The sequence below is a fragment of the Crassostrea angulata genome, chromosome 7, assembly GCF_025612915.1.
Source record: "Crassostrea angulata isolate pt1a10 chromosome 7, ASM2561291v2, whole genome shotgun sequence".
Taxonomy (NCBI): Eukaryota; Metazoa; Mollusca; class Bivalvia; order Ostreida; family Ostreidae; genus Magallana; species Magallana angulata.
The window spans coordinates 33,741,958-33,753,728 of NC_069117.1; the positions used below are offsets into that span (position 1 = coordinate 33,741,958).

At 35.4% G+C, this 11,771-nt stretch overlaps 1 protein-coding gene across 1 annotated transcript; it reads right to left on the minus strand.

Moving 5' to 3' along the window:
• Window positions 1–317: 317 nt before the first annotated feature.
• Window positions 318–11,521, minus strand: LOC128156318 (toll-like receptor 4). The gene is made up of 2 exons (XM_052818413.1): window positions 11,440–11,521; window positions 318–3,835 (listed from the first exon to the last, which is right to left on the minus strand). Exon 2 carries the CDS (start codon window positions 3,807–3,809, stop codon window positions 1,230–1,232), a length of 2,580 nt encoding a protein of 859 aa, XP_052674373.1. The 5' UTR covers window positions 3,810–3,835; window positions 11,440–11,521; the 3' UTR covers window positions 318–1,229.
• Window positions 11,522–11,771: the final 250 nt, after the last annotated feature.

The following is an 11,771-nucleotide window of genomic DNA, read 5'->3' on the forward strand; positions in this document are numbered from 1 at the left end:
AAAATAGGGCCGTATCTACAACTATACATTTATATTTGAATTTTCCTACTTACATGTATACGTAAATCTCTAAGTAAATGTATTTCTATCGCCAGATAATAACTGATAAAAGAGATTTGTTAGCATCGGGGTAGAATAAACATAACATGTACATTCATAGTTACATAGAATTAGCATTAAATGATGATACATAATATACAACATAAATTGATTTACATGTATAACATTAAAATAAGCAATCTGTGTTTATTGTATTTCTAAATAGTATCAGAAATCTACGTCAATTAAACGTTATCTGTCGTGTTATCTCCTTTCAGAAGGTAGCACAGCAAGATATATCAAATAACAAAATAAAAGGATAAGAAACAATTTTTGACATTTCATTCATTGATACCCTTGTTTGACATCATCATAATCCGTTTTTCAGTACTTTCTAAGCTATTTAACATCACGACTCCACGTCGCAAAAGGGACTTCATTAAATGATAAACGATGAATTTTATGAGCCTTCTTCGTAAAAAGCATTCATTTTCGTTTGTCAGTCCTTGTAAATCGAAAACTACTGTACAAGTTCAAGGTAAGAGTGTGCAATTTCTCAGAATTTATTCTCACTATACTGTACATGCGTACTATTATATATTTCATTATGTATTTCAAATGGGTGACGTTTTTACACAAAAGAGGGTTTAATTTCATTACATTATGTTTGCATGAATCACCTGAAGTCTTACTCGAATTCATATACATGTACCCCATAAGAATGCAACTTGCTACTACTTATATACATGTAATTTAAGGTGCCCACGAATGTTACAGCAATTAACTAGACATTCATATTTACTGTTTCGTCATAGGATAGATATAAATACATGTACAATGCCGTTGTTATATGATAGATATAAATAGCTGTTATAGGAGAGATATAAAATGTATTTGAAGCATGGTAATTAAACCAAACTTTTCAAAACTTATAATACTAGAAAAAAAATTTACACATGAGAATAAAATAATAAAAGTAATAAAAATGTACTAGTATTTCATTATTTCCATGGTTAAGTTGCCACTGATCTATGTATGTAAGAAATCAAAAGACGCCGTATATTTCATAGCTACAAATACAAAGGAACTTCAGCTAAACCATGTGCTGTTAACAATGAAACAGTGAAAACAAAGGACACCAAGAAAATGTAAAAAAAAAAAAAAATCAAACTGATGAGAGAGTACATAATTCATTCATTCTCATTTATTGCATCTTCCAAATTTGCCCAGAATGCATCTGGACTCTGGAAGCTATCATCATCCGGGTACTCTAAGTATGATTTACTCTCGATAATGTCAAAAAGGGACCGGGGCATATCTTTGATAACATTTTTCTCTAACAGAATTAGTAAAAGAAAGTTTTCTCCTCCGCGGGAGTATATGCTTTCCATGCGCGCCATATTCAACTCAAACATGCACCAATGAGATTTCAGAAAATGTGACGTCATGACAACCACAGTTCGTCTGCTGTTGTGAATTGCGTTTGTAATATTTTCAGCTATGTCTATCCCCGGAAGGAAATCACGGTCGTGAATGCGGACTTTTAATCCCTTGTTTTCTAGCTTTCTTGCCATGCTTATTGAGAAGTCTCTCTGGTGTGTAGCATATGATATAAACACGTCAGATTCGTAGAATCTTTTACCCTCTGTTTTTTTATTTTCAGGAAATATGGCCCGCTTGACAAGGTAATAAATGTAAAGAATTTTCCATCGGTATCGATATATGATTCGGTATATTATAAAACTCGTAACGAAGCAAATGAATGAAGATGCCAATATAATGATTACGCTGTATGAGGAACAATCCTTCTGTAATATATTCAAAATGTCTGGCAGGTTTTGAAGTGATAAAGTTGATCCATTTCTGTAAATGCATGTTGTATTTGCTATGTGACTTAATCTATCCAGATGAATATTGTTTATCCAGTTCAAAAAGAATAGGTTTTTGCACGTACATGACAGAGGATTTCCTTGGAAACTAATTTTGAATTCACCGTGGGTTGGTAATAAGTCAATGGCGGATTCGTCGAGCTCAGATAAAAGGTTAAACGATAGATCTAGAAATTGGAGTTGATACATGTGACGAAGGTCAACTCGCCATGTGTCCAGTCTGTTGCGTGAAATATTAAGAATTTTTATCATTGAGTTGTTAATAAATACATTTCGAGGTAAAGTAGTTATTTTGTTATCGTGTAAACTCAAGACAGTCAGCTTGAGGTTTCTCCCCAACAATTCACCTTTGTTATCGTCTTGGAAAATGTGACCCAAATCATTTCGAGAAAAATTTAGCACTTCTAATTGGCTTTGAATTTTTAACATGTGTGGTGTAAAATATCTGCAATAATTGTTGGAGAAGTCTAAATACACGAGGTTATTACACCCTAACGTTGGAACGTGCATCTCATATATAAAATTGTTCTGAAAGTGAAGATGTGTAACATTGCATTGCCCAAAGAACAGTTGTCTAATTACGAAAAATTGAAATTTCATGTCGTTTGCAAATATTGTTGTCAAACTTCTAGGCAAATAATATGTGAAATTTGGAGGCTTTGGGAATAATCCAGAGAAAGCATTGTGCTGATACCACGGGTAAATATTCCTCACACTTTTAACGACACTCGGGTAAATTGTAAACTCCTGTGGATAAACGGTAAACTCTGGTAAAATATGACATGACTGGCGGTAATCGTAGCAACCATCAAAGAAATTGTTGTGCGTAAAGAGTTGAAAACTTGCATTGAGTGTCTGGAGATTGTGCAAGGCGGATACCTCTAGATGATAAATACCGTTGCTTATCTGGTTGTCTCCTAAAGACAAATATTTTAAAGACTTAGGAAGATGATATGTAATAACCCCTGTCTCCATAATCTCTATTCTGTTACTATCTAAATACAACTCTTCGAGTGAGGTTTTGTTCAAGTAAGTCGTATGGTTCAAAAGCAAGATCGTACCCAGTCCAAACGTACAATGAACTTTTTTGAGTTTTAGTACTTTGATTGTACTGTTCTGAAGATCATGTGCTATGATTCGTAAACCTCTGAATCCAAGTCGTTCATTATTTGAAGCGTCTAAAAATTGCAAATGTTTCTGCGACGATAAAGAACCTAGATCAATATACAACAAATCACACTGAGACAAATTTAAGTGTGTCAAATTAAATTTAGCAAACATCGACGCTTTTAACCGCGAGATTTTGCAAAATCCATCATATCCGGAGACATCAAGAATTTTCAAACTTTTGACTTCGCTGTTTGGAAACATATCCCCAAAATTTCCATCAGGTAGCCCATCAATACGCAAGTGATGTAACGAACCAAATCCTGCAAATAAATATCTCGGATAGGAGGAAAGCTGCTTATTATGTTTGAGAGATATGAATTGTAGGTTTGGCATTTCGGTCACTTGTCGATGAAAGCTTGCGTAATCCATTTGATTGTGGTATAAGTTCAGATGTCGCAGTCGCGTGTAGTTCTGCAAGTAGACTAAATTGTCTTGGATATTATTGTACGATAAATCAAGAAATTCTATATTCTTTGGCATATTATCTGGAACGTGATTTAATCTATTATGTCGCAGATTAATGGCTTCTAATTCGGAAGTTTCATTGAAGCAAGGAGGAAATGCAAGATTACGTGACGAACAATCCGCAGACAGTTTCCCAGCGTAGGAATACAAACAATTAGCATCATCAGTGCACTTCTCTTCCGCACGAACATAAATACATAAAGTCATCATTACCCAAAGGAATTTGAAAGTCAACATGCTATCCATATCAGGTACTTGGGATCACTTTTTCTCTACAATTAAAAACAGGTACATTAAGAGCTTTTGGTTTTAAGATCAAAATGATCTATGATATCATATCATGTACGTTTATTAGAAAGAAAATTACAATATGATATGGACATTTTTATGCCCCCCTTCGAAGAAGGGAGGGCATATTGCTTTGCTGCGGTCAGTCTGTCGGTCGGTCTGTCGGTTGGTCTGTCGGTCGGTCGGTCGGTCCACCAACAGTTTCCGTTTTTCTTCGCAGAGGATGAACATGTTGAAATGAAATTTGGTATACAGGTTTATCATGATAATATCTAGGTCAAGTTGGATATTGGGTACGATCAAGCAATTTTCGACAGAGTTAACTTATGGCCCTTGGACGTAGAAAAATTCCAGTTATTGGCAGTTTCCGCTCATTTTCTTTGCATAGGATAAACATATTGAAATGAAATTTGATATACAGGTTTATCATGATAATATCTAGGCCAAGTTTGATATTGAGTACGATCGAGCAATTTTCGACAGAGTTATGGCCCTAGGACCTAGGAATTTCCAGTTATTTGCAGTTTCTGCTCATTTTCTTTGCATAGGATGAACATATTGAAATGAAATTTGGTATACAGGTTTATCATGATAATATCTAGGTCAAGTTTGATATTGGGTACGATCGAGCAATTTTTGACAGTGTTATGGCCCCTGGACGTAGAAAAATTCCAGTTATTTGCAGTTTACGTTCATTTTCTTTGTGGATGTTTCCAAGGGAGGGGGGCATAAGTGTTTTACAAAACATCTGTTTTGTATTTAGTTTAAGAATAAAGAGTTTGATATTTAACTTCAATTCAAATCTTTTTAAACTTATTTGTTGGTTTTTTTAGGGGGGGGGGGGTAATGACGCAGTCAACGTGATATGGTTGAATATATAAAGGATCAAGGCAAGGAAAAATTCCAACAACCTGATTCAAAGTCATAGCTTTAACAAATCATGAGAAATTCTTTTTTTCAATCACAAACTTTTTGATACGGATGATCACAACGTCATTTCAATAGAAATACGAAAACCCATTGTGACGTCATCAATATATTGAATCCTTTTCTGAACTTATCATTAGAATCATAATAATTATGTTGAATTATTCTCCTCTCTTCTCCTTAGGAATCATGCACGAAGTACCGGTATTTTGAGATGATCATTATGGTCGGGACTTGATCAAATCTAAATAAAGCCCGAATGGCATTATGATAACATTGATGTAGAATGATTCCTTTTATAATTTGTATCTACTTGTATAAAGTTGTCAGCAATTGTACGAATAAACGTTAAAATACATTTGTTTTCCCTTGGACTGATATGTCACATTTTCATAGCACGTGATGCCTCATATATCTCTATATTTGTTCTGTGAGCAGGCACGTAGCATCGTTTTTGAAAGTGGGGGGGGGGGCAGACTCATCCCCCCCCCCCAAAAAAAGGTAAATTTTAAGTTTCCCAAAATCGGGGTTGGGGGGGGGGGGTGCTGGCGTGCTATATAACTTCAATTTCACTCCTCATTTCCTTTTTATCATATCATTTTTTTTTACATACTCCTAAAAAAGTGGGGGGGGGGGGGGGTCCAACTCCATGATAATTCCATTTTTTATATGTAAATTTTAAAACATTTGTTGCTGCGAGAAAAAGCGGGGGGGGGGGGGGGGGCAGGCCCCCCGGCACCCCCTGATGCTACGTGCCTGGTGAGAAATAGCCTAATATTAGGCAATATGGCCGTCATTGGTCGACGCTTCGCTTACTCATTTCGACATTTCATAGTATTTTATACATAAACTGCATGCCGTAAGTTCTTAAAGTATTTGGAGTAGTTGCCCTTTGAAATTCTTTAAAATTAGAGGAGTTGCCCTTAGAATATTGACGTCAGATTGTTTTGTCTGGGGCAGAACAAAATGGCAGCGTCGAAATTTGCTCAAATCTCTGCAGAGGAAAGGGAGAAAACATTTAAAATTGAAAAGCAACAAAACATTGTAAGTAAACATGGGTGAAGCAAAGATTTTGAAAGAGTATTTAAAAGGTGAGATTGAAAAGTTTGAAGAGTTTAAATGAGTTAAATTGGACGAGATGTAAGACATCTTGTACATGGCTTTGCATAGATCATCGCTATTTGTGAATAAATATGTCGCTTGATAGTCCTCGAGAAAACGAAACACTTATTAGGTTAGTTAATGACTCACTTAGGAAATATATTGGGTTGATCAATCTCATAGAAGGCTCGGCTTCGCCTCGCCATCTATGAGATTGATCAACCAAATATATTTCCGTAGTGAGTCAGTAACTAACCTAATAAGTAATAGTATATACATTTTAATATTACGTGTATTTTCATTTCGAATTATTATGCAAACCCTGCTTGCCCCTAAACAGTACGCCCTTTGAGTCATTGATGAATTGCATAGAACGAAAAATAACAAATTTTATTCGTAGTAATATCATAGACACTCGAAAATGTAAATTTTTACGAGTGAGCACTACCCTCCCCTTGCATACGTAGATTTAAAATTAAAGCGTAAATACGCCACTGCAATATTTTATCCATGAACAAGTTTCAATAAAGAGTGCATTGATGATAACTGAACTGCTATAAGGCTATTTCGAGGGTTTTAAAACAGGTAATTGTAATTCATTTTGTGCATCTGCCTTGGCGTTTATCAGAAGTTGTAGTCTGTCACAAGTTATTGCTTCCATCAATTTTTGATGATTTTTAATAAAAATACATATACCTGTGAAAGAAATACAATTGAAATCGATGAAAGGGAATATATCCAAGATATCTTGGCAATATCCTGTTATTAGCATCGTGATGCTGATAATTTTTGACGTTATTTTACGTAACGTCAGAAGCGTTAAAATTATCAATGAATACTCTTTATACCTTTTTTAAACATCAGGATGATGCATCTGTGTAGAATATTACAAAACATAATATCACTTATGTGCATTCCAGTACTTCATCGCAAATACACTAAATATTCATACTTTGGCGAGAATGTTTCGTCTCTCTATATATACTCCTGTTATTGACATCGCGATGCTAATAACAGGAGTATATATAGAGAGCGAGAATAATTTGTCCCTCTATCTATTCACTCTTAAATGGCTGGAAATTATTAGCATCGCGATGCCAATAACAGGAGTATATATAGAGAGACGATGTTAAGAAATCATTATAAAAACTCCGCGAAGGGAAGTATTCCCGGGAAAGAGGGTTTCTTTGGGGGGTCCATCAGAAAAAAACCTGGGGCTTGTTTTTTTGGGGGGATGTCACTATTACAGAGTGTTCAGTTCATCCGAAATGGCTGGAAATTATTAGCATCGCGATGCCAATAACAGGAGTATATATAGAGAGACGATGTTAAGAAATCATTATAAAAACTCCGTGAAGGGAAGTATTCCCGGGAAAGAGGGTTTCTTTGGGGGGTCCATCAGAAAAAAACTGGGGCTTGGTTTGTTTGGGGAGATGTCACTATTAAAGTGTTCAGTTCATCCGAAATAAAGCTTGAAATTATTAGCATCGCGATGCTAATAACAGGAGTATATATAGAGAGTGAGAATGATATCTATTCAATCTTAAATGGCTGGAAATTATTAGCATCGCGATGCGAATAACAGGAGTATATATAGAGAGACGATGTTAAGAAATCATTATAAAAACTCCGCGAAGGGAAGTATTCCCGGGAAAGAGGGTTTCTTTGGGGGGTCCATCAGAAAAAAACTGGGGCTTGGTTTGTTTGGGGGGATGTCACTATTAAAGTGTTCAGTTCATCCGAAATAAAGCTGGAAATTATTAGCATCGCGATGCTAATAACAGGAGTATATATAGAGAGAGCGAGAATGATTCGTCCGTCTATATACCGGTATTCACTCTGAAATGGCTGGAAATTATTAGCATCGCGATGCCAATAACAGGAGTATATATAGAGAGACGATGTTAAGAAATCATTATAAAAACTCCGCGAAGGGAAGTATTCCCGGGAAAGAGGGTTTCTTTGGGGGGTCCATCAGAAAAAAACCTGGGGCTTGTTTTTTTGGGGGGATGTCACTATTACAGAGTGTTCAGTTCATCCGAAATGGCTGGAAATTATTAGCATCGCGATGCCAATAACAGGAGTATATATAGAGAGACGATGTTAAGAAATCATTATAAAAACTCCGTGAAGGGAAGTATTCCCGGGAAAGAGGGTTTCTTTGGGGGGTCCATCAGAAAAAAACTGGGGCTTGGTTTGTTTGGGGAGATGTCACTATTAAAGTGTTCAGTTCATCCGAAATAAAGCTTGAAATTATTAGCATCGCGATGCTAATAACAGGAGTATATATAGAGAGTGAGAATGATATCTATTCAATCTTAAATGGCTGGAAATTATTAGCATCGCGATGCGAATAACAGGAGTATATATAGAGAGACGATGTTAAGAAATCATTATAAAAACTCCGCGAAGGGAAGTATTCCCGGGAAAGAGGGTTTCTTTGGGGGGTCCATCAGAAAAAAACTGGGGCTTGGTTTGTTTGGGGGGATGTCACTATTAAAGTGTTCAGTTCATCCGAAATAAAGCTGGAAATTATTAGCATCGCGATGCTAATAACAGGAGTATATATAGAGAGAGCGAGAATGATTCGTCCGTCTATATACCGGTATTCACTCTGAAATGGCTGGAAATTATTAGCATCGCGATGCCAATAACAGGAGTATATATAGAGAGACGATGTTAAGAAATCATTATAAAAACTCCGCGAAGGGAAGTATTCCCGGGAAAGAGGGTTTCTTTGGGGGGTCCATCAGAAAAAAACCTGGGGCTTGTTTTTTTGGGGGGATGTCACTATTACAGAGTGTTCAGTTCATCCGAAATGGCTGGAAATTATTAGCATCGCGATGCCAATAACAGGAGTATATATAGAGAGAGCGATAATAATCGTCTGTCTAGTAATTGTCCCGTTATCGACATCCCTGTGTAATGACAATGCATTTAAAGTCCGTGCATTTAAACTTCGTCCAAAATTCACGCATTCTTCTACGGAATAAAGAGCAAGAATGTAAATTATTTACTCACAAACCCATCATTATCAATATAAATTATGAAATTTCTTGACATATTATTCAACGGAATAAATGGTATACATTACATACAAGAAACAACTTCGCATTTGAACTTTATTCCGTAACAAAGTTGATTTTAATTATAAAACCCAAATGCCATTTTCCTTCATGATATAAGCATTATAGATTGAAATGGACTCGATATCCGACCTTTACAGTTTATTCCGTAATGAAATACTTTTAAAATACAACTTTGGTGCCTGATTCTTCATCGTAATATGACATGGATTAACATATATCTCAATATATTTTACATTTATTCCGTAGTAGATCATTACAAAACAAAATGTTACTGTTGTTACACTTTAAATACCGTTATGTACAATACAGAGAAACACACAAATGTATACATTTTAATAGATTCAACAAATAATAACGTGAACTTTATACTTTCCCTCTTATAAGATAAGTATTATAAAAGTATTACAATTGGGCCTACAATTGACGTTAATAACGTCAACAACGTCAAAAATTATCAGCATCGCGATGCTAATAACAGGATAATGCCGATATCTTCATTGAACAATTATCCCTTTTCACTTATAAAATTTCACAGGAACGAAAACAATTTTCTTACGGAGATTTATAATGGGAAATGTTTACATCTTTTCTCCATTCGGAATACACTCGGAATACATCGCGCAATTTTTTAACGTTATCATCCTGGCTTATTAATGGCTGATGCAATGCAAAATCTCCGTAGACTTTCAATTTTTGGATGTGTATTGAAACCTGAAGCGGTAGGGGGCGTTTCAAAACAGATAATCTGGACATTTTTCATATTAGTGGATGAACGCAGTTTGAGCACAAAGGTTTTTACTATTGTTGAAATATCAAGCAAAAAGTGGTGGAAGCAAAAACTCGGGACAGAGTATAGTAAAGAGTTATCAATATAAACGCAAACCCATTTTCACAACTTATTATAACACTCCTTAGACACAACTATACTCAGACTTGTTAATACCAGAAAAGACAGTTCTCTTTAATAGCACTCAATATGTGCAGTAACTTTGTGTAGGGTGTGGAGTTTTATCTGAACCTGTGAGCAGAAATACAAATATGAATTTGAAGGGCTAGACCTGGTAGCCTTATTTGATCAACATTGCCTTTGAATTTCAATCTACAGAAATCGCATAAATCTATTTTCCTGAAGGACGTTTTTTTTAATTGTGTTTGCTTTACAAAAAAAAGGGGAAAAAATATGGGTTACGCGGCTCTAGTTGTGTAACTTCAAGAGAAAAAAGTAAGATCGGCTGAACGAATTCTTTCGTCGACAAAACTATGCTGTTGCCTTGTTGAAGAAACTTTACTACTCTTACAACCCTTGCTTTTAATTGACATACATAGTTTAATAGGGAAGAAATTTAGTCAATTTCTCCTACGCAAAACGACAAGTACTAGTAACTTGGCTCGACATTTTTATAAAAAAAATTGGCAAACGAATCAACCAATCAAATTTAACGTATTATCATATCAAAGCTTCCTGGGTTTAGAATGAACGAATGCTTGTTGTTAGCTTCTTTTCTTCTTTAGTTTATTATCTTAAAACCACGACTAAGATATATACCAGGCACGTAGGGGGGGGGGGGGGGCAGCCTCCCTCCCACGGATTAGGATTTTGAAGATGTTTTGAAAGTTCTCATTCCCCCCCCCCCCCCTTTTATTTTGGTCAAGATTTTTTGGATGAATCTGCCCCCCCCCCCCCCACTTTCAAGAACGATGCTACGTGTCTGTATACATGTACGATGCATTTTACAACTTGAGTTCGTATTACATTTTAAGTGTTCACTCTATTTTTTCCCTTTAAAAAGCTTAATTTGGTTAATTTTTTGTTGCGTTAAGTTTGCATTTTAAGGTTTCATTCCTCAAAGCATTTCAGCTCAATGAATCATTTCTAAATTCAAGTTTTCTTCCTCTTTTTGAATTAAAGATTTGAAATGCATGGAAACATGCTTGATCTTTCAAAATAGGACAGACGAAATAAAAACTCTCCTAAATAGTTTTTCATATCTGTATGAAAAAAAAGCGAATGGAAGTAATGAGGGGTTAAAGCAATAATATTTATATATTGAAACCACAAATACTAGTATTAGACTTAGTACTTATATTTATTGACACCAAAGCTAAAATTCTGAAATATATCTACACAGAGTATTGTTTTAATTAACAAGAGGTTCACGGACCACATCGGTTACCCGTGCAACATTAACTCAATCAAGTTCTTCAGAGTAGCAAATACAAAATACCTAGATTCTAGACACTGACAATTTCGTAAACTGTATTAATCTTGATTGTCAAAGACTTTCTTAGAATATTCTTCAGATTTGAACAAAAGAAAAAGGAGAGAGAAAAGGGGCTAACTAAATCATTCTTCTGGGGGCCAAAAAGGGTTGTTAAGAAATGCACATAATTCATTTATCTAGTAATGAATAAACAAAAGTTTATCAATCAAAAATAAAGCAAAATCAACTTAAGATATTGACATTACAAACCTGCAAGTAACTGGATGTACAGCGGAATATACGAAGAGGAAGCGATATGTTGCTTTATATGTTGAAAATGGCGAAATATCTCCAACTAATCTGTATTACATAATTTCTGCCTCGTTTGATTATTAAAAAGGGGTAAAAGGGTACACAAAGCAGAACGAGTCTGCAAAGAGCACGTAAAAAGTGAAGCAATTAAGCACTGGTGTGAGGCCTGTCACTCAGTAACGAAATGGGCGTGTCCTTGCTAAACTACATCAAGTTCCCTGGAACGACAATTGCTTTTACCATTGTATTACACACGTACCATCTATTCAGCACATAAATTATCCCCATTT

Coding starts and splice junctions, on each gene's coding strand:
- LOC128156318 (XM_052818413.1), bottom strand. CDS start 3,809: ATGGATAGCATGTTGACTTTCAAATTCCTTTGGGTAATGATGACTTTA.